This window comes from Caretta caretta, chromosome 8, assembly GCF_965140235.1.
Source record: "Caretta caretta isolate rCarCar2 chromosome 8, rCarCar1.hap1, whole genome shotgun sequence".
Classification (NCBI taxonomy): domain Eukaryota; kingdom Metazoa; phylum Chordata; order Testudines; family Cheloniidae; genus Caretta; species Caretta caretta.
This window is the reverse complement of record NC_134213.1, coordinates 109,690,222-109,712,642: the sequence shown is the minus strand read 5'-3', so window position 1 is coordinate 109,712,642 and position 22,421 is coordinate 109,690,222. Positions and strand designations below refer to the sequence as shown.

The 22,421-nt window shown below is 47.3% G+C and overlaps 1 protein-coding gene across 2 annotated transcripts in view; it reads right to left on the bottom strand.

Moving 5' to 3' along the window:
* Positions 1 to 510: 510 nt before the first annotated feature.
* The window catches only part of PIF1 (PIF1 5'-to-3' DNA helicase), a 26,814-nt gene continuing 4,903 nt past the window's right edge, over positions 511 to 22,421 (bottom strand). The window contains exons 4-13 of one of the 2 annotated variants that reach the window (XM_048861538.2): positions 20,711 to 20,836; positions 20,423 to 20,576; positions 18,491 to 18,605; positions 18,308 to 18,414; positions 17,141 to 17,280; positions 15,243 to 15,349; positions 14,176 to 14,263; positions 13,280 to 13,425; positions 1,503 to 1,694; positions 511 to 1,188 (exon numbers count right to left, since the gene is read on the bottom strand). In XM_048861538.2, coding sequence (XP_048717495.2) covers positions 1,132 to 1,188; positions 1,503 to 1,694; positions 13,280 to 13,425; positions 14,176 to 14,263; positions 15,243 to 15,349; positions 17,141 to 17,280; positions 18,308 to 18,414; positions 18,491 to 18,605; positions 20,423 to 20,576; positions 20,711 to 20,836 — 1,232 coding nt within the window. In that variant the 3' untranslated portion in view covers positions 511 to 1,131. The remainder of the gene's footprint in view (positions 1,189 to 1,502; positions 1,695 to 13,279; positions 13,426 to 14,175; positions 14,264 to 15,242; positions 15,350 to 17,140; positions 17,281 to 18,307; positions 18,415 to 18,490; positions 18,606 to 20,422; positions 20,577 to 20,710; positions 20,837 to 22,421) is intronic. The other variant, XM_048861539.2, reaches the window with a different exon arrangement.

Here is a 22,421-nt window from a genome sequence, read left to right as displayed (position 1 = left end):
GTTACCACTAGGGGAAATATTCTGGCACTGGTGCATGTGGCAAGCACACACACCTGACATAGAATGGACATGACCAAGCACTTGAAGAACAGGCCTTAAGTCATTCTCTCCAACTTATCAACATGATAAAGGTGGTGCATTCCAGGTGACTAAAATGTTACCTTGCCTTGAAAAGGCTGTCCAGTATCACTGCAAATACTTACTGGAGTGCATTGCTCCCTACGGTGAAGTCTGTCTCTGAGTTGGACTTCAGCTTGACATGCTGCAGAGAGCCCAGGATAGAAATAAGGATTTCTGGAGCCCATAGGCTCAGCCTTGGAGTTCCTGAGGCCCCAGGCCTGCCTTTACAGAAAATGGTGGATCCTTTGGGTCCAGTAAACTAAAGAAATACTCCTAGGAAACTGTTTGAAGCATTTTAAGCCACCATATCAGATCAGAGACCCAGAGCCTGTGAATTGATGACATCCCATAATCCCCTCTACCCCTACTTCTAGAACTTGGTATGACAGATTGCAGTGGATACATCCTTTTATTGCCATAAAGTACCACCAAAATTAAGAGGACAGTTATGACTTCACATAACTTCACCCAGCAGTAAAACTAGTGAACCCTCTCTATATCAACAGGTGACACATGGATAGCATAAAATGGTTCTAAAGGCAGGGTGCACCTGCAGAGTGACATCCTGATTGTTAGCACTTCACCAGCTGGAAATAGCATACTTGCAGCACCAGCATTCCAATTGCTCTTCAGTATCCTTTCTGTGTGATGAAAGCCACAGCTAGTAGGCTCCAGTTCAGCAGAGGAAGGGGAGAGCTACATCTCATTTGTCCTTGGCAAGCTGGAGGAGAAGTCAAACATTACACAAGTATGTATAGGTCAGGAAGAGAGGATGGGGTCTGATGCTATCCTCCACCCTAAACCAGCAGGACGTAAACAGAGGAAGAATTTTCCCCAAAAAGTTAAGTGCCTGAACAGCTAGTGTTGTCACAGTGGGCAGGTGTGGCCTTTGAGCCAATGAAGCAGAAACAAAGCAAAATTTCACCAGTGGTATAAGATGTACCCAACAGCTGCGCTGCTGAAACCAGATCAGCCTGTGCTTGTGCCTTGCAGATGTAGCCCAGTGGATCCTCAGCTAGATTTCCAATTCTCCTTCTCTTCTGCTTCAATGTATCTGTGTAGAGAAGCCTAGGGGAAAAAACCAAGAGATTTCCAGTGAATCATTTCTCATTTAGCCTTTCTATGGAAGGGGAAGGATTGGGCCTAGGGAACTCACTTCCATTCTGTGCAGCGGATCAGTTAGTGGGCTGTAATCTGAATAGGACTCTTAGACTAAACATCCTTCTTCTATCACATGCTTCCCCGTCTACTCTTCCCTGACTTTCCCCAATCCTGTCCCTCTCATCACTACCTGCTGCTCCTTTGCTTTTTGTGGGGGGATTCCGAGTTTTGGTGCCCGTCTCGGCTTGCAACGGCTAATGGAGATCAATTGCTGAATTTACCTGAGATAGAAGTTGTTCTTTCTGTAAGTGACTGTAGAACTGTAGCACGTGTGGATTGGCTCTCACAACGTTGGGATCAAAATCCAGAACCCGGAGGCCCTCAAGGCTACGGGCTCGGGAAAGGGCTACATAAGCCTGACCACTTTCAAAGACTCGAGACAGGGAGATCTCCACACAGTCTAATGACATACCCTAGTGCATGGAAGACACAGGTAAAAGCCAGTGAGCTTGCAACACAAAAGCCATCCCACACATCTTCATATGGGACCCAATTGTCCCATCCACAATATAGTGATGAAGGTATGAATGTCAGGAAAACACTGCTCCTATTAACATCTACCCCTTCTCAATGCAAAGGGAACTTCTCTATGAACTTGGCAGGAAGTAGATCAATGGGATTGAAAAAGGACTTCCTGGGGACATTTAGATGAAATGGAGTAGGATTGTTCTTAGTCCCTCTTCTAACTTCCTTTTAGACACTTCTGAGAATTCTGATCTCCCATGGTTAAGAAAGATTAATTCAAAACTGGAACAGGTGCAGAGAAGGGCTACTAGGATGATTAGAGGAATAGAGAACCTACTTTTGAGAAGAGACTTGGCATGTTTAGCCTAACAAAATGAAGGCTGAGGGGAGAGATCATTGGTCTCTAAGTACATCAGAGGGATAAACAGTAGAGAGCGGGAGAAGTTAAGGGTTAATGCTGGCACAAGAATGGTGTGACCCTACACACTGACTATTGTAATAATCTTTGAACAAAATAGGCTTTGTGAGGTATCATTTGAAAACTAATAATTTGCTAATCAATAATATCATGGTGAAATGTATGCAGCAATATTGTCTGAAGTTATGAATTGTCCCGATATGATGTTTCACATGTTCAAAACAAGACAACGGTGCCTAGGCAAAAGTTGTTAAACAAGTCTATCCTAAATAAAGGAAAATGAGGTTACTCACCGTCAACTCTGTGTGGTCCCTATCTGTATTCCACTGTGGGTTTTATACATGTGCCTGGAGCTGGAGCTTTTGAAAGTAGTACTGTTTGGTGGTCTTCACATGCACCCTGCACTGCCTTGTGGTTTTGTCCAAGGCACTAAAGGGTGTGGCAGGCTGCCAGCATCTCCAGTTCCTTCTCCAATGCAGACCTATGGGATCCACAGCAGAGGGGATGTAGGGCAGGCAGTGTAATACAGATAGGGACCATGCATCTCAAAGCGCCTCCAGTTACAGGTAAGTAACCTTGTTTTCTTCTTTGAGTGATGGCAAGAGTTCCTTGAATTTTAGCCTAGTGGACCAGGAACAACAGGCATCGCGGCTTAGCAGTGCCTGGTGGTTGCAGATTCTCAACTGGAGGCCCCCCCATTGAGTATACTTTCCTCCCCAACAGGTCCAGTTTCCTGTCTTCCTTTGCCTTAGGTGGAGGGTCCTTGCTGCCCTTATCTTTCCTGCTCATTAGCAGCGGCCGCAACCAGGGATCTTGGTGGGGGTTGGGTGTACAAATACTCATACCCCTTCGGGGGCAAAAAATACTTTCTCTACACCTGCTTTGCAATGGGCTAGAGGGATGTGGGGGGTTTGCCACAGAGCCCTCATGGGATGCAAGATGGCCTTGTTCAATGATAAGGCCAACCCTTGCCAGTCCTGAGGGTGCCAATGTGTCCACCAAGGCTGGGGCTGACTCCGTGATCTCCACTTTAATGCCCAGGTTCTGTGCCACCTGACAAGAGCTCCTGGGGAGCCTTGTAGTTGTCTTGTATAGATGCTATAGCCATACCCACCACCGCCTCATCAGGGAAAAAGGACAAGGAGGCTTGGACTGGCACCAGGTTTGTATGTCTGCCATTGCTGGCCAGTGTCCCGCTGGGGTATCCTGGGCATTGCTGACTTCTGCCCCTGGAATGGAGCCCCTCTCCAAGGGGGTGGGGGGGGAGGTGGAGGTACTCTTGCCTCTGATGGCGCTGAGCAAGATTGCCCTGAGTGGGAGCCCTAGAACAGTTGAGCTACCCAAGGGGTCCAGACTGGCCACTGGAGTGACATCTGCCACTGGCTAAGAGGCCAGGCTGATGGGACAAGCCCTTTAGTCATGGCTACCAGGCACCTAGGGCCTGCCTGATGTCAGCTTCTTTGTGAGGTGTACAAGTCTACCTGTGATTCGGTGCCCAATGACCCACTCCTGGGAGACCACGGTGGTGCTGGGTAGTGGTGCTGTGATGGTGCGGGGTGCCAGGATGGTGAGTGCTGATGTGTGAGTGACACCGTGGGGGACGAGCCCCGCAAACATGAACGTTATGGTGGATGGTGTCTCGCCATCATTGCTAGCCTGCCCTAGGCCGGTACCTGCCTTTGTGGAATGGAGTCCTGCGATGCCGGACCTGTCCCTTATTGGCCATGATTTGGGGAACATGGCAGTGCTGGAAGGGCCAGGAGGCTCCTCGCTGCCTCATATGCCCCAGGGTGTCAGTGGTGCAGCCAGGGCTGTATCCCTTCTATTGCTCACTCTAGATGGGGAATCCATGGGCACCAGACACAATGGACTTCCTCCTGGTACCGAAGCCAATGGTGTCAACAGTTCAATGTCTGTTTGAGACCTGTGCTGGGCCACTCTCACTCTCTCAGGCGTCTTCCTCAGTGGGGAGCACCCCATGTCTGACTTTTTCCATCTTCTGTGGCACCGGCGATGGAGAGCAGTGCTGTGTGGATAGTGCTGACTTCTTAGCTGGAGAAGTATGTTGGTACCAGGTGGTAGTTGGTGCTAGGGATCTTGGGCCATGCTGAGCCCCTCTAAAGGAGGCCAGAACACTCATAACCAAGGAGGTACTTGGTGCCGGATTGGATTGATGCTCTGACGAGGGGCAAAGTGCTGCCCCCATGAGAAGGGATTTGAATCTATTATCTCTCTTCTTCCTGGTTCTGGGTTTAAAGTTTTTACAAATCCAACACTGTTCCTGAACATGACCTTTCCCCAGGAACTTCCAGCAGCTATTGCGCCGGTCACTAACAGGCATGGGCTTGTAGCACACTGCTTAAATCCCCAGGATCCAGGTATACTCTGGCACCCCGGGCAGGCTCTCTTGGCAGGGTAGGAACTTACAAACATTTAAAGCTATCATAGAATAGAATATCAGGGTTGGCAGGGACCTCAGGAGGTCATCTAGTCCAACCCCCTGCTCAAAGCAGGACCAATCCCCAATTAAATCATCCCAGCCTGGGCTTTGTCAAGCCTGACCTTAAACTTCTAAGGAAGGAGATTCTACCACCTCCCTAGGTAACGCATTCCAGTGTTTCACCACCCTCCTAGTGAAAAAGTTTTTCCTAATATCCAACCTAAACCTCCCCTACTGCAACTTGAGACCATTACTCTTTGTCCTGTCCTCTTCTACCACTGAGAATAGTCTAGAACCATCCTCTTTAGAACCACCTCTCAGGTAGCTGAAAGCAGCTATCAAATCCCCCCTCATTTTTTCTCTTCTGCAGACTAAACAATCCCAGTTCCCTCAGCCTCTCCTCATAAGTCATGTGTTCCAGACCCCTAATCATTTTGTTGCCCTTTGCTGGACTCTCTCCAATTTTTCCACATCCTTCTTGTAGTGTGGGGCCCAAAACTGGACACAGTACTCCAGATGAGGCCTCACCAATGTCGAATAGAGGGGAACGATCACGTCCCTCGATCTGCTGGCTATGCCCCTACTTATACATCCCAAAATGCCATTGGCCTTCTTGGCAACAAGGGCACATTGCTGACTCCTATCCAGCTTCTCATCCACTGTCACCCCTAGGTCCTTTTCCACAGAACTGCTGCCTAGCCATTCGGTCCCTAGTCTGTAGCGGTGCATTGGATTCTTCCGTCCTAAGTGCAGGACCCTGCACTTATCCTTATTGAACCTCATCAGATTTCTTTTGGCCCAATCCTCCAATTTGTCTAGGGCCCTCTGTATCCTATCCCTACCTGCCACCGTATCTACCACTCCTCCTAGTTTAGTATCAGCCGCAAATTTGCTGAAAGTGCAATCCACACCATCCTCCAGATCATTTATGAAGATATTGAACAAAACCGGCCCCAGGACCGACCCCTGGGGCACTCCACTTGATACCGGCTGCCATCTAGACATGGAGCCATTGATCACTACCCATTGAGCCTGACAATCTAGCCAACTTTCTACCCACCTTATAGTCCATTCATCCAGCCCATGCTTCTTTAACTTGCTGACAAGAATACTGTGGGAGACAGTGTCAAAAGCTTTGCTAAAGTCAAGAAACAACATGTCCACTGCTTTCCCTTCATCCACAAACCAGTAATCTCATCATAAAAGGCGATTAGATTAGTCAGGCATGACCTTCCCTTGGTGAATCCATGCTGACTGTTCCTGATCACTTTCCTCTCGTGTAAACGCTTCAGGATTGATTCCTTGAGGACCTGCTCCATGATTTTTCCAGGGACTGAGGTGAGGCTGACTGGCCTATAGTTGCCAGGATCCTCCTCCTTCCCTTTTTTAAAGATGGGCACTACATTAGCCTTTTTCCAGTTGTCTGGGACTTCCCCTGATCGCCATGAGTTTTCAAAGATAGTAGCCAATGGCTCTGCAATCACGGCTGCCAACTCCTTTAGCACTCGGATGCAAGGCATCTGGCCCCATGGACTTGTGCACATCCAGCTTTTCTAAATAGTCCCTAACCACTTCTTTCTCCACAGAGGGCTGGCCACCTACTCCCCATGCTGTGATGACCAGTGCAGCAGTCTGGGAGCTGACCTTGTAAGTGAAGACAGAGGCAAAAAAAGCATTGAGTACATTAGCTTTTTCCACATCCTCTGTCACTAGGTTGCCTCCCTCATTCAGTAAGGGGCCCACACTTTCCTTGGCTTTCTTCTTGTTGCCAACATACCTGAAGAAACCCTTCTTGTTACTCTTGACATCTCTTGCTAGCTGCAGCTCCAGGTGCTATTTGGCCCTCCTGATTTCATTCCTACATGCCCGAGCAACATTTTTATACTCTTCCCTGGTCATCTGTTTATTCTTTACAGGATGAAACCACAAAGGTGTATCACTTGCTAAGTCAGAGATGAACTTAGCAAGACAGACTTAGACATAGGGCTTCCTTTCAGCCCCTTTTGTAGTGGGTGCGCATGTGGCCAAGATGTGCCATACAGTGTACACTGACCGGAGAATGGCATCATTGATTGGTACCCCCAAGGGTGGCCCTACCAATGTGTGAAAGAAGTCAACTTGTGTTGACTAGCCTGTACTTCTTCTAATGGAATCTCAAGTGCATTGGCTATTCTCTGCAGCAGTTCCTGGAACTGGCAGAAAGAAAGGAGTTGATATGAGAGCCACATCTGGAGAAGATGAGTGATCCAGAGAGGTATTCGTTGACTGGTGCATCATCCAGTGCTATTTTGGAGCATTTACCTTACAAGGGTTGTGGTGGCGATGCAAGAGAATCTTCCCAAACTGAGTGTGACCATTCAGAGGGTGAATACTAGGGCCATGAGTTCCAGTATGCACAACCCACTTAACCCTGCTGTTGTCTAGCCTATGACCGTAGAGCTGCATATCAGCTCTACAGGTAAGGAACTGCCACAGTGCTGTCAGAACCTTGCAATAGTCATGCTCCTGGAATGGGAATGGTGGATTATGTTGGATATCCATATCACCTGAATCAGAGACCTCTACAAATGGTGGTGCTGCTGGAACAGGAGGTGGCAGGAACATAGCAAGGTAAGAGACCCAGTGAACAGACGACTGGATTGGGGTTTGTGGCAATCACAGCCCTTCTAATGCAAAGAGTTCATGGGGATGCAGAGTGCTTCCAAGTCTCCCACGGGTCAATGGTATCCATTCCTCTGAAAGGAGGCTCTGCATTAGGGTTGAGCACTCTTTGCCTGCTGAGGCTGATGTGGGAGTGGGGATGTTTCCCTGGCCAGGATCTAACACAGGTCCTGTGGCAGCCTCTATGGAGGTGCTTTTGAGGCAGAGAGCCCAGTTATCTCAAGTATGGGCAGGGAAAGTGAGGCAGATACTGCACCTGGATGCAATGTGGGATTCCCCCAGGCAGTACAAAAAGCACTGTACTGGTGCTCGTCACAGATTGAAAACAAGTGGGGACAGGAAGCACTGATTTTGAACCCTGGCATCTTCAGCATAATCCAATACACAGATCTGGGTACCATGTGTGTTGGGAAAGGGGGGGAACATTTGGGGGAGGGGGGGACAACTGAAGCAGCTTCCCAAGAAAAAAAAAAGGGAACAAATTTAAATTAGAAAATGTAAAAATCAAAAAACCTACAGCTTTTTCCTAAAGGTTTTGCAAAGTGCATCACAAGGCTATTTAAAAATAGCCAGAGCTTCGCGAACCAGCTGAGCGGCGGCGAACCAGCTGAGCAGCAGGGGACAGCAGAGCAGCTCACAGCAGGAGTTTGCCTGGGACTGGTAAGTATCCGAGTGAGTGTGTGTGTGTTTGCTTGCTGAGGAAGTATCCGAGCATGTGTTTGCTGGGAGGGCAGTGTGAGAGCCTGAGTGAGTGTCTGATTGGCTGCTAGCCTGCAGGGGGTGGGCATTAGGGTGTCTGTGTCAGGGAAGCCTGGCTGTTCAAAAATAGCCAGAGCTTCGGGAACCAGCTGAGCAGCAGGGGACAGCAGAGCAGCTCACGGCAGGAGTTTGCCTAGGAGTTCGCCTGGAGTGAGCCCAGTGAGGCTTATGTCTTGCTAACTGCTCTGAGGAAGCTCATAGTAGGAAGGTGATATGGAAGGGGGGGGGGGTTCAGCTGTTGTGACCTGCACTGGATGTGCCATGTTTGTCTTTCTTCCACAGGACAGAAGTGACTTTGTAAAGTGCAAGCTGGTCTCCATATTGGAAGAGAAGATTGAAGGTCTGGAGCAACAGATAACGACCCTGCGTTGCATACGAGAAACTGAGGATTTTCTGGACAAAACTCAGGATAGGCTTCTAGGGGCACAAAGCTCTAAAGATATAGAGCAAGTTGCACAGAGGAGCCAAGAGGCCAGTGAAGAAGCTTGGCAACATGTGACCTCCAGAAGAGGTAAGCGGAATGTCCGGGTTCCAGTAACAGACACAGGTAACTAACTGCTTTCATGTTCTCTCCACAGGTACTGTTGCGGAGAGTGGACCAGATGATATGTCTGGGGCGAGAAAGCAGAAGGAGACTCCGCTGGTTGGAAGGCATGAGATGTGATGTCCTGAGGTTGGGGGTTCCACGACCACCACTCCCAAGAGGAGAAGGCGGGTGGTGGTCGGGGACTCTCTCCTCCGGGGGACTGAGTCATCTATCTGCCGCCCTGACTGGGAAAACCGAGAAGTCTGCTGCTTGCCGGGGGCTAAGATTCACGATGTGACGGAGAGACTGCCAAGACTCATCAAGCCCTTGGATCGCTACCCCTTCCTGCTTCTCCACGTGGGCACCAATGATACTGCCAAGAATGACCTTGAGCGGATCACTGTGGACTACGTGGCTCTGGGAAGAAGGATAAAGGAGTTGGAGGCGCAAGTGGTGTTCTCGTCCATCCTCCCTGTGGAAGGAAAAGGCCTGGGTAGGGACCGTCGAATCGTGGAAGTCAACGAATGGCTATGCAGGTGGTGTCGGAGAGAAGGCTTTGGATTCTTTGACCATGGGATGGTGTTCCATGAAGGAGGAGTGCTGGGCAGAGACGGGCTCCATCTTACGAAGAGAGGGAAGAGCATCTTCGCGAGCAGGCTGGCTAACCTAGTGAGGAGGGCTTTAAACTAGGTTCACCGGGGGAAGGAGACCAAAGCCCTGAGGTAAGTGGGAAAGCGGGATACCGGGAGGAAGCACAGGCAGGAATGTCTGTGAGGGGAGGGCTCCTGCCTCATACTGGGAATGAGGGGCGATCAGCAGGTTATCTCAAGTGCTTATATACAAATGCACAAAGCCTTGGAAACAAGCAGGGAGAACTGGAGGTCCTGGTGATGTCAAGGAACTATGATGTTATTGGAATAACAGAGACTTGGTGGGATAACTCACATGACTGGAGTACTGTCATGGATGGTTATAAACTGTTCAAGAAGGACAGGCAGGGCAGAAAAGGTGGGGGAGTAGCACTGTATGTAAGGGAGCAGTATGACTGCTCAGAGCTCCGGTATGAAACTGTAGAAAAACCTGAGTGTCTCTGGATTATGTTTAGAAGTGTGTGCAACAAGAGTGATGTAGTGGTGGGAGTCTGCTATAGACCACCAGACCAGGGGGATGAGGTAGATGAGGCTTTCTTCCGGCAACTCACGGAAGCTACTAGATCGCATGCCCCGATTCTCATGGGTGACTTTAATTTTCCTGATATCTGCTCGGAGAGCAATACAGCGGTACATAGACAATCCAGGAAGTTTTTGGAAAGCGTAGGGGACAATTTCCTGGTGCAAGTGCTAGAGGAGCCAACTGGGGGGGTGCTTTTCTTGACCTGCTGCTCACAAACCGGGTAGAATTAGTGGGGGAAGCAAAAGTGGATGGGAATCTGGGAGGCAGTGACCATGAGTTGGTTGAGTTCAGGATCCTGATGCAGGGAAGAAAGGTAAGCAGCAGGATACGGACCCTGGACTTCAGGAAAGCAGACTTCGACTCCCTCAGGGAACGGATGGCCAGGATCCCCTGGGGGACTAACTTGAAGGGGAAAGGAGTCCAGGAGAGCTGGCTGTATTTCAAAGAATCCCTGTTGAGGTTACAGGGACAAACCATCCCGATGAGTCGAAAGAATAGTAAATATGGCAGGCGACCAGCTTGGCTTAATGGTGAAATCCTAGCGGATCTTAAACATAAAAAAGAAGCTTACAAGAAGTGGAAGGTTGGACATATGACCAGGGAAGAGTATAAAAATATTGCTTGGGCATGTAGGAATGAAATCAGGAGGGCCAAATCGCACCTGGAGCTGCAGCTAGCAAGAGATGTCAAGAGTAACAAGAAGGGTTTCTTCAGGTATGTTGGCAACAAGAAGAAAGCCAAGGAAAGTGTGGGCCCCTTACTGAATGAGGGAGGCAACCTAGTGACAGAGGATGTGGAAAAAGCTAATGTACTCAATGCTTTTTTTGCCTCTGTCTTCACTAACAAGGTCAGCTCCCAAACTGCTGCGCTGGGCATCACAAAATGGGGAAGAGATGGCCAGCCCTCTGTGGAGATAGAGGTGGTTAGGGACTATTTAGAAAAGTTGGATGTGCACAAGTCCATGGGGCCGGACAAGTTGCATCCGAGGTGCTGAAGGAATTGGCAGCTGTGATTGCAGAGCCATTGGCCATTATCTTTGAAAACTCGTGGCGAACCGGGGAAGTCCCGGATGACTGGAAAAAGGCTAATGTAGTGCCAATCTTTAAAAAAGGGAAGAAGGAGGATCCTGGGAACTACAGGCCAGTCAGCCTCACCTCAGTCCCTGGAAAAATCATGGAGCAGGTCCTCAAAGAATCAATCCTGATGCACTTGCATGAGAGGAAAGTGATCAGGAACAGCCAGCATGGATTCACCAAGGGAAGGTCATGCCTGACTAATCTAATTGCCTTTTATGATGAGATTACTGGTTCTGTGGATGAAGGGAAAGCAGTGGATGTATTGTTTCTTGACTTTAGCAAAGCTTTTGACACGGTCTCCCACAGTATTCTTGTCAGCAAGTTAAGGAAGTATGGGCTGGATGAATGCACTATAAGGTGGGTAGAAAGCTGGCTAGATTGTCGGGGTCAACGGGTAGTGATCAATGGCTCCATGTCTAGTTGACAGCCGGTATCAAGTGGAGTGCCCCAAGGGTCGGTCCTGAGGCCGGTTTTGTTCAATATCTTCACAAATGATCTGGAGGATGGTGTGGATTGCACTCTCAGCAAATTTGCGGATGATACTAAACTGGGAGGAGTGGTAGATACGCTGGAGGGGAGGGATAGGATACAGAAGGACCTAGACAAATTGGAGGATTGGGCCAAAAGAAATCTGATGAGGTTCAATAAGGATAAGTGCAGGGTCCTGCACTTAGGACGGAAGAATCCAATGCACCGCTACAGACTAGGGACCGAATGGCTAGGCAGCAGTTCTGCGGAAAAGGACCTAGGGGTGACAGTGGACGAGAAGCTGGATAGGAGTCAGCAATGTGCCCTTCTTGCCAAGAAGGCCAATGGCATTTTGGGATGTATAAGTAGGGGCATAGCGAGCAGATCGAGGGACGTGATCGTTCCCCTCTATTCGACATTGGTGAGGCCTCATCTGGAGTACTGTGTCCAGTTTTGGGCCCCACACTACAAGAAGGATGTGGATAAATTGGAGAGAGTCCAGCGAAGGGCAACAAAAATGATTAGGGGTCTAGAACACATGACTTATGAGGAGAGGCTGAGGGAATTGGGCTTGTTTAGTCTGCAGAAGAGAAGAATGAGGGGGGATTTGATAGCTGCTTTCAACTACCTGAAAGGGGGTTCCAAAGAGGATGGCTCTAGACTGTTCTCAATGGTAGCAGATGACAGAACGAGGAGTAATGGTCTCAAGTTGCAGTGGGGGAGGTTTAGATTGGATATTAGGAAAAACTTTTTCACTAAGAGGGTGGTGAAACACTGGAATGCGTTACCTAGGGAGGTGGTAGAGTCTCCTTCCTTAGAGGTTTTTAAGGTCAGGCTTGACAAAGCCCTGGCTGGGATGATTTAACTGGGAATTGGTCCTGCTTCGAGCAGGGGGTTGGACTAGATGACCTTCAGGGGTCCCTTCCAACCATGGTATTCTATGAAGGACAAGAGGATAGGAGAAGCTCCGACTTGGATCAGTGAGAAAGGACTGGAGATGCTTGTGGCCTGCTGCACCCTTTAATCACCTCATCTGAAACCACAAGGTGGTGCAGGTGCATACACGGACTGCCATCCAATACTACTTTCAAAAGCTCCATCTCTGGGCATAATCCCAGTGGAATACAGCAGGGACCATCACTCAAAGAATGTGTTTACCACAATTTACATATATGTAGTAAACAGCGTCCTCAACACAGCAGGGGGAAGAGATGACAGGGAACAGAACAATTTGGATTTTATCTCCTTCACCACTGGACTCCATGTCACCACCTACTGCTTGAATAAACTATACTTGGAAGGATAACATGAGAAGAATCCACTTCAGAGGTTCATTGGACTATAAAAGAAAGGGACAGAAAACTCCAAGGTATCTTTCACATAAGACAAAGGCACCAGCACCTTTGGATCTCTGGGAGAGATAATGACCAAGGAAAGGTCAATCACTACCTTGCTGGAAGACTGTTGGTGAGCAAACAGAGCCTTAAACCAAAATTTGCTAGATTAAGTTTTAGCCTTTTAGATGTATTTCTAACTTTCTCATATTTGAATTCACTTAATCTTTTCTTTTGTTAATAAACAGGTTTTAATTTTTTAACTTAAACCAATCCAGTGCTCTGCTTAAACTGAACCATTTGGTAACTCCAGTTAAAGTAACAACCTGTTGAACATTGACTCTGCTGTGCCTACAGAGTAAAAAAGGAAGAGGATTTAACTCCAAGAGACTGGGTAATGTTTTCAGGCCTGTTGCTCCAGAACCATGAATGGTAGTACCCTTTGAGCCAACATACCTTAACCAAAGCAAAGGGAGGAAGATAAGGCAGTTTCCTTCTTCCCTGTCATCAGCAGTGCAAGCATCTTTAGGCAACCCTGCCCCCAAAACCTCCACTTCCCCCAACCCACACAGGTGCCCTAGTGCTCCCCTCTCCCACTACTGCCAGTGGCATAAGCATGCTAAGAATATGAAGGTAAAGGAGAATACTTTTTGTGGCAGTCTCTATAAAAGTACTAACCTGGCTCTTGTGGATGGATATGGCCCATGCCAATTTTAGAGGCAACTGTTGACGACTCAGATAAATTCCAGATGGACCTTTGAAGGCCCAGCGCTCCAGCCTGATTAACTCTGTGACCCCACAAAGAAACCTCACTTGGGGCAGTCCTGGGAGAGAAGAGCAGGTCAGAATAAGGAATGTCCCTCTGGTACCAGTGTTCCCAGGAAGCAGGAGCCTAAGTTTACCCTTTTCCCTTCCTTATCCCTTCCCATTTCAGACCAACTCTTCCATGGACCTTGGGGCTCTATTTATAGAAGCACAACTCAATTCTGCTGCTCCTCTAGCACAGTGGTTCTTGCTGGAGTGAGATGACACTGTAAAGCATTCAGAGAAGGCACCCTTAAGCAGGAGAATGAACAGAACTATTTACCAGGCCAGAAACAGAGCAGAGAAAACATGAAATAGTGCGGTGGAGGGTTGGAACACTGCATTGCCAAAAAGCTACATTTGTTCTTGCTATTGGAAAGATGTACTGCTGCAAGGAGAGAGCATGAGTGGACATGGTCAGAAACCAGATAAGAGCAAGCAAGCATGCAGAGCCAGAGAATGATGAAAAGCACACACAGAAAACCCTTAAGCAGCTATACCTGGGGGCTTGGCCTGATTCTTGGTTCTCACAGGCAGGGAGAACTTGATGTTGCAGAAATGATTACTCCCCCCCGCCAAGGAATTGCAGTAAAACTAACAGCTGCCACTGGCACAGTCATAAGCACATCATATAGGGTTGCCAACCCTCCAGAATTGTCCTGGCGTCTCCAGAAATTAAAGATTAATCTTTAATTACAGATTATGTCATGTGATGAAGTCTCCTGGAATACAGCCAACCAAAACTGGCAACCTTAACATTATATACTCACCCTTCCCGTCAGCTTCGAATTCAACCACAACCCCTCTTGCCCCATTCACCAGACCCCGGGACACATCCAGGTTCTTAGTAAGAATTACCTATAGTGGAGGGGAAAAATGCCTAGATTTGTTTGGTGCCCCTGCCTTACAGCCCTATTCATTCACCTGCCTTGCCCCAGTTCTGCTCCTAACTCAGAGGAGTCAGAATAATTGGCTGATACTGTTAATGTTACTGTGGGACCTAGCAACAGTAGGTGGAATCACCTCACAGTGAAGCCATCCCAGAGCTCCTTCCTCCCCAGGGCTCTCAGCTGTTGAGCCTCACAGGGCACAGATCCCATCACCCCTTTACTCTGTGAAATTGCTTTGGGAAGATTGTGAATTGGTTCTGTCTACAACCAAAGTCACATAATAGTGACACTTGGATCTCTGGGAAGATTCCTCCCCACACTCCAGCAGTTTACAGGGACTTTAAAGAAACTGAAAGTGGCCAGGGAACAATTCTCCAATGCAGACAGTGTAGGGCCATTGTAAGCAGCCCTATTGTGCCCCTCACCCCCAAGCCCTGGTGTACAGGGTGTACTGGTGATGGGAGGCCAGAGCCTTAACACATGGTACTGCAGGGATTCTGAGCTGTGCCATAGTCCATAAGAAGCCTAGCTCTAATTTATGCTAAGAGCTGAGCAGCCTAGAATCCAGGCAGCACAAAAGTGGCTTTAAAGTGCCTTTTCCTCCAGTCCCCACCCCATCTGTACTTAGTGTGATTCTGTGCTGTGCATCCAATGTCTCTTCTCCATTGGAGACAGAGCAAGCAGTCACCTTGGTCAATCAGTCTCCAAGCAGAGATTGAGACTTTGAATTTAAACCAAGTGGCTTTCATCACTTTCATCAAGTGGGGAAGGACATCTTATAAATTAATGTAATAGCCTGTTTCTTTAGAACAGCCTGGGGTCTGAGGGGTGCTTCCATTTCACACCCACTCCACATCCCTGTGCTGTTATCTTTAAAATCTTTCCCCAAATACTGACTCTAATCCTTCCGTTGGCCGTTACTCCCCATAGAATATGCACATGCTCACCTGGGCTCCTGGTTTCAACCGAATACAGCGACTTACTGGACACTGGGCATCAATTGCTTTGACTAGCATGGGATCACTATCCACAGCCTCATAGGAGTGGATTTCTCCTGGTGAGGAAGAAGCAATACAAACATGGACTTACCATCAGAGTTATCACACAACAAAGTCCCTAAATATGGGGAAGGCTTGGCACTCACTCCACACAGCAGGTTTCTCCAGACTGAGCCAGAAGGGTTCTTACTTTCTATTCTGAACTCAGGCCCAGAAATCCAGCTCTCCACACACAACTCTTGTACACCCCAGAAAGGATCTCTTCCAGTAGCTTCCAACAGGAGAAAGCCCCTGCTGGCCCTCCCCTACCTCCTGCTCCAATTTATGCCTTCCAGAGTTTGTGAATCTGAAGGTATGTCTACACTAGAATGTAAGCCCAGGATTAGTGGGACTCAAGTCAGTTGACCCATGTTAGGGAACCCTGGGCTGGAGCATCTACATTGTAGTTTAACCCTTTGTTAAGGCTTTTCTAACCCATGCTTGAATCTAGGGCACTGGCATGCACACTGCAGAGTGCAGACCTGAGTCAAAGTAACCACATCCCAGAGTCCCTAGTGTGCTCTCTTCTCCCACCCACAAAATAGTGTGGCCACTCTAGCCCCAGGACCATGGTGTACTGTGGGAAAACTTTACTGCCTGCCCTGCATGTTACAGGAAGGTTGAACAGTCCACCAACCCAGACTGCTGAGCAGTCATTTTTGGTCTGCTACTGGAGCAACATGGAGAAGGTGCCTTTTGATGAACTTCTCTTGCTTGCACTTTCACTCCTGTGTCAGGAAACTAACAGACCATCCATGAGGCACTCGTGGATGTTTCGGCCCTGTTTTCCGTCCCACAAAAAGGTCTGTTTTTAATAGTGTGGATTGCAGATTACTGGGATAGAGACGACTAAGGAAGTTATCCCATAGTTCCATGGAATACTTCTGGCCAATTCCTGGGACCCAAGTCAGGTGTGGCTTAACTGGAGCTTGGACCCTCCAGCCCAGCAGCATCCTGGGATGCTGGGTCTGAGTCCTGGGTTAATGCAATTACAGTGTAGAGTCAAGTGGGGGTGGGAGGGCTTGAGCCTGGGGTCAAGCAGGAGTTTACATTGCAGCACAGATATGCCCCGAGAGGCCAGGCACTGAGCAGTCAGACTTCAATTGCAGCTTTAAGAGTGTGGCCACCTTCTTGCTCCATTTCCCTCTCACAATCAAAGCTATCATGAAAGGAAGTTTAGCACAGAGAGGCTTTGGAGTCCGCAGTTTGTGCTCCAAGATGAAACAGTTTTTATAATGGACCTATGTGTCCCAGGAGTCTCCAGCTGGTAGACCCCCATTCCAGCACCTACCTCCCTGATAAGTCTCTGGCTTCAGGTCAGTTGTTAGAACAATGGCAGTCTCCTCCCTTTTATGCCTTTGCCAATGGATGAATGCAAGACCTCCCCACCCCCCTCTAGTTTTTCCAGCAAGACCACCCAGAGACAGCTGGGGAAGACTCTCTGGGCATGAAACACTTAACTTGCAGTGAAGCAGCAGACCTCCTGAGAAGGGCCAGGCCTGCATGAGGTATTGGATGGGAGGGGAGACTAGGAATGGGGGAAATAAACAAATTAAGGGGCAGGTCTGGTCTACAGCTGTTGGAGTGAGTGCATGTGTAATGGGACATTTGTTAGGCATAGTTTATGCCAATTTTACATGTATTTTTTTAAAACCCTAGGCAGGTCTGACCCTACAATAATGCCTCATATCCACAATGCCCGCTGGTAGAGCAGCTTGAGCTCCACAATGCCAGTTCTTCATTCCTCATTATCTACAGTGTCCTCTCCTCCTGCTGAAATTAACAGCTTTCTCGCCCCATGTGTTTACCTGGTAGCTGTTGCAATCGTCTCTCATTTGTTAGTTCCACATCATCCCTGTGGGTGCAGAGACGAGTTGCAAGGATCCCATCTCTCTCGACCCTGTTGGTAGCGGTTTGCATCAGCTGCTTGGTAACCTCATCTGTGCACCTGGTGGAGATTGGGGTGGCAAATAAGTACCGTAATAATATAACAAGGAATAAAGATTTAAAGTCTCCAACAGGAGATCTCAGGTGAGAAATGCCAAGAATAGTGATATCTATTGTACATCCTGGGCAACCACCACGAAGTCACTACCCCTATTGGAAGGGTGAGTTATTTCAACTTGTGCATACAAGCCCTGCTCTCCCCACACCCCATAGCCTTATCTCATTAAGGTTCTTAAGGTCTCCCACTACTGCTCTAATGGAGCATCTCTGGGACTAGCCATAGTGGGAGCACAAATGTAGACAGGCCATTACATTGAATTCATTGTGTTGTTCCAGACTTGTGCTGACTGCTAGATCTACTCTACTGGTCCTATCAAAGGAGCTGCACTAAATGTAACAATAAGAGATTGATAACATTGAATGCTTTCAGTGACACTGAAAGCAAACATATGGGGATTTCATGAGATATCACCAAAACTTTTTACCCCTCAGATGATTTATTCACAAGGTGGATACATGTGACAAGCACATTCTTGGCCCCTCCACACCATCTCCTCCCCATTCCCTAATGCCCACCTGCTAGAGCAGCTCAATCACCCACACAACCTTATACAGAGACAGGGAAGGACACTTCCAGGTGTAGGGTTAGGTTCCAAGGAATTGAACATCAGGTTTAATTTGTTAATTTTATACCAGCATTGTCATATTGTTCATGTGTCTCAAGACCATGAGATCCATCAGCAGTCAGCACAGCAGGTGAACTGGACACCATGGAGCAGAGACTATGAGCGATCACAATGCAGGCAGCCTACTTAACTGGGCAAGGAGCAACTAGTGTTACTGCTTCCATTAGTTGGAGAAGGAGTTGAGAAGCAGTGGTGCTTGGGAGTGGGTGAGGCAAAGATGTGTCCAGGTGCCTTAACAGCCTCTACCCAGCTATACCACCTTTAGAGGATGTTGGGGAGGTAGCCAAGTGACACCCCCTACACTCGGCATCTGTGGGAAGGAGGAAAGAGGTTCCTCCTCACCTGCCCAGGCGGACTGAACGCAGGAGTGAGATGAAGCTCTTTTCAGTCTGTCTCCGGACTTCTGTCAGCTCCATGTTCACGTGGATGCATTTCCTCCAGCTCTTTGCCTGTGAATAAGTTGTTCATTCATTATGAGACAGCTATGAACAAAGTCTGAAGTAGTGGGTAGGGATGGCTTCACACCTGGAAGCAGAACTTGGTTTCCTCATTGCCTTTGCTGACTGGTGGCAGTTGTAAGAAGTCCCCACAGATGATCAGCTGTATTCCTCCAAATGGGTCATCCCGTTTCCTGACAGCTCTGTAAGGGGAGTGATAATTTAATATTTTCATTAATTACCTTGGCACAAAAAATAGGAGTGGTCTCATGAAATTTGCTGGGAGTCCTCATCGATACAGAGGATTGGTCAAGAACAAGCCATACCAAACCAGCCTAATTTCCTTCTTTGACAGGTTTACTGGCCTAGCATATGTAGGGAAGTAGCAGACATGACATCTTGATTTTAGAAAGGCTTTTGGCACATCCCCACATGGCATTCCCACAAGCTAACTGGGGAAATGTGGTCTAGATAACATTACTATAAAGGTGGGTGCAAAACTGATTGAAAAGTCCTTACTGGAAGAGTAGTTATCAATGGTTCAGTGTCAAACTGAGTGGATCTATCTGTCCAGGGCCCAATACTATTCAATATTTTCATTAAGGACTTAAGTGCTGGAGTGGAGAGTATTCTTACATACAGGGGTGAAAGTAATATTAAACACTTACCAGTACAGGGAGCAGGCTGCAGGACCTGGGGCAAGGCCTTGGGCAGAAGGGGCAGGGCTGGAGGGTCAGCCTCCCGCAGCTAGCCCATCTGCGCTGCCTGGGGCTCTGGCAGCAATTTAAAAGGGCCTGGGGTCCAGCTGCTGCAGCCAGGAGCCCTGGGCCCTTTTAAATCGCTGGTCTTGGGGCAGCTGCCCCTTCCCTCCCCCCCACCAAACAGGAGGGGGCAAAAAGGGGCAGCAACATTATAGCACGGCTGCGGCAACACTAACGTCAGCTGTGCATGGGACAGTACCGGCTTCTTACCAGTACACTGTACTGGCCCATTTTCACCCCTGCTTACATAGAATATACAATTTATGAATGACATCAAGCTGAAAGGAGTTGCTAATGCTTTGGAGGACAGGATTAGAATTCAAAAGGACATTAATAAATTGGAGAATTGGTCTGAAATCAACAAATAAGACAATAAAGAAGTGCAAAATACTATACTAAGAAAAAACCAAAAAACACAAATGCACATCTACAAAATGTAAAACAATTGGCTAGATGGTTGTACTGCCAAGAAGGATGTGGAGGTTATAGTGGATCACAAATTGAATAGGAGTCAATGTGATGCAGTTGTGAAAAAGGCTAATTTAATTCTGGGGTGTATTAAGAGGTGTGTTGTACGCAAGACATGAAAGGTAATTGTCCCGCTCTACTTGGCGCTGTTAAGGCCTCAGTCGGAGGCCTCAGTCCAGTTTTGGTTGTCGCATGTTAAGATGGAGACAAATTGGAGAGAGCCCAGAGGAGAGGAACAAAAATAATAAAAGGTTTAGAAAACCTCACCTATGAGGAAAGTTTAAAAAATCTGGGCAAATTTAGTTTTGAGAAATAAAAACTGAGGGTGGACCTGATTACAGACTTCAAATGTGATAAAGAGCTGTCATAAAGAAGATTGCATTCAATTGTTCTCCATGTCTATTGAAGGTAGGACAAGTAGTAATCAGTTTAATCTGCAGCAAAGAGCATTAGATTAGAGATTGGAAAAATCTAACTATAATGATAGTTAAGTACTGAATTAGGTGGTCAAGGAATGTTGTGGAATCTCCTTCATTTTAAGGACAGGTTGTACAAACACCTGTCAGGGATGGTCTCTGCGTATGTGGTCTTATGTCAAGGCAAAGGGTTGGACTAGATTACCTCTTGAGGTCCCTTTCTAGGATTCCATAATCCAGAGACTCCCAACTACTCTAGCCATTAGCAAACCTTACCTCCCAATACAGCCACAGGAGGTAGGGGGAAGGCATTCCTAGCAAAGTGATCCAGGGAACTTGATCATTTATAAAGACTCTTTGCTGCATGACCCTCACCTGGCTACTGCCTCCAGCTTATCAAAAAACTTGCCCTCCACCATTGAAATCTCATCAATAATTAAGTGTTGGCAGCTCAACCAATGTTGACGCACTCCAGTTCTTTGAGCCAACTCAATACACTGATCTAGTGGAGCTTTCCCAGAACCAATACCTAATGAAAGGAGAGAATCCAGAGTTAGTATCATCTTTACCAAAATGCCAAGAGTTCCCAGGTCCCTTCCACTCATCTTCCCCAGAGCACAGCAAGCCAGGGAAGGTTCTCAAGCAGAAAGTTATCCTCCTTACCTGCAAAAGCATGGAGCGTGGTGCCACCAATATGACAAGCTGCTACTCCTGTACTGGCTGTAGCATAGGTGCTCTTTGGGGGGAGTGAACCCACAATCTTTTTCAGCAGATATGACTTCCCAGTCCCTTTTAGAAGAGTATAAAATTTATTTCAGAAAGAAGCTTTCCCCTGACACCATTAGAGATATATCCCCAAAAATATATGTGGTTTGAATTCCAGTCCCAAATTCCTCCTAATACCACCCTCCACTCTGCTCATTCAAAACCTCATAGGTCAGAAAACGCTAGGAACAAAAGACAAGAACAGCCTGACCACATAGAGCTCAGGTAGTTGTAAAAGCCAACCATGGCAGGAAAGGATTAGCTCTGTTTGTCCATTTAGAGAAGATGCAGTTTAGGGGTTATTTGACCCCTCCCATTTAGGGTTCCATAAACTCCCCACACTGGAACCCAGTCATGGAGGAGAAACCATGGTAGCTATAAGAGCATCTTAGTTAGTGTCATCATTTATATTGGCTAAACCTCTCCCCAACATGGATGATTTAAAAGATTTCACTTTTTGCTAAAGTTGAATTGTTTTCCCTCATTCAACTTTTTAATGTGCATCTTTGATTAGAGTTTATCCCTTATACCAAAAGGGAACTCTTAAACATTGCTAGATACAGCTACACTTAAACAAAAGGCTTGACACATTGTGCATCTGCACTAAGCGTTGCAGAATGTGTAGGTTGCAACAGTGCAGGTTGCAACAGTGCCAATTCCAAGTGTTAAAAAATTATTAATCAAGCCCCCAAAATCATGACAAAAAAAACAAAACAAAACCTACTGGATTTAAAAAGAAAAAAACAAGTGAGTTCTCTTAATTGCCTTCTGGTTTAAGAATCTTTAGGCTTCTCATTTGATGATTTGCTCAGCAACTATGAGAACCAGAAACTTCACTTAAAATTAAATTAGATTCTCACATGACTCCAGGGGCTGGATATTTTAAAACAAAAAAAAATAAGACTTGTGATAAAAATCACAAGAATTGGCAACACTGGTGTAAGTAAGATTGTGATGCCCTACTTTGACAAGCCATAAGACAACAACCCAAAAACCTTTGCTCCCTTACAAGACCATATGGCTTAAAAAGGGGGAGGAGGGGTGGTAGGCATGAGAAAGGGCATATTTAAAGATACAGGGCCATGAACCTCATCATGTTAAAGAGGTGCTTAGCTACGCCCTCCCCCCAGGCCTCCCTACTGCTGTAGGCAGGGGCACATCAGCACGGATTAATGAAGACTCAGGTTTTTGTATTACTTTTTGTAGTACTTCTCCCCTCTGATACTCATCCCTTCTTGTCAACTGTTGGGAATGGGCCACATCCACCCTGATTGAATTGGCCTTGTTAGCACTGACTCCCCACTTGGTAAGGCAACTTCCATCTTTTCATGTGCTGTATATTTATGCCTGCCTACTGTATTTTTCACTCCATGCATCTGATGAAGTGGGTTATAGCCCATGAAAGCTTATGCCCAAATAAATTTGTTACTCTAAGGTGCCACAAGGACACCTTGTTGTTTTAGTCTTACCATGGAGTCACAAACAGTCCCCATGGACATCCCAGTGTCTCTTACCACACAGAGAAGATAGACTTAGGATATTCAGGTTACCCTCAGTCGTAAAGGACCAGTCACTTATGCCAGGTCAATTCATACCTTAGATCTCACAC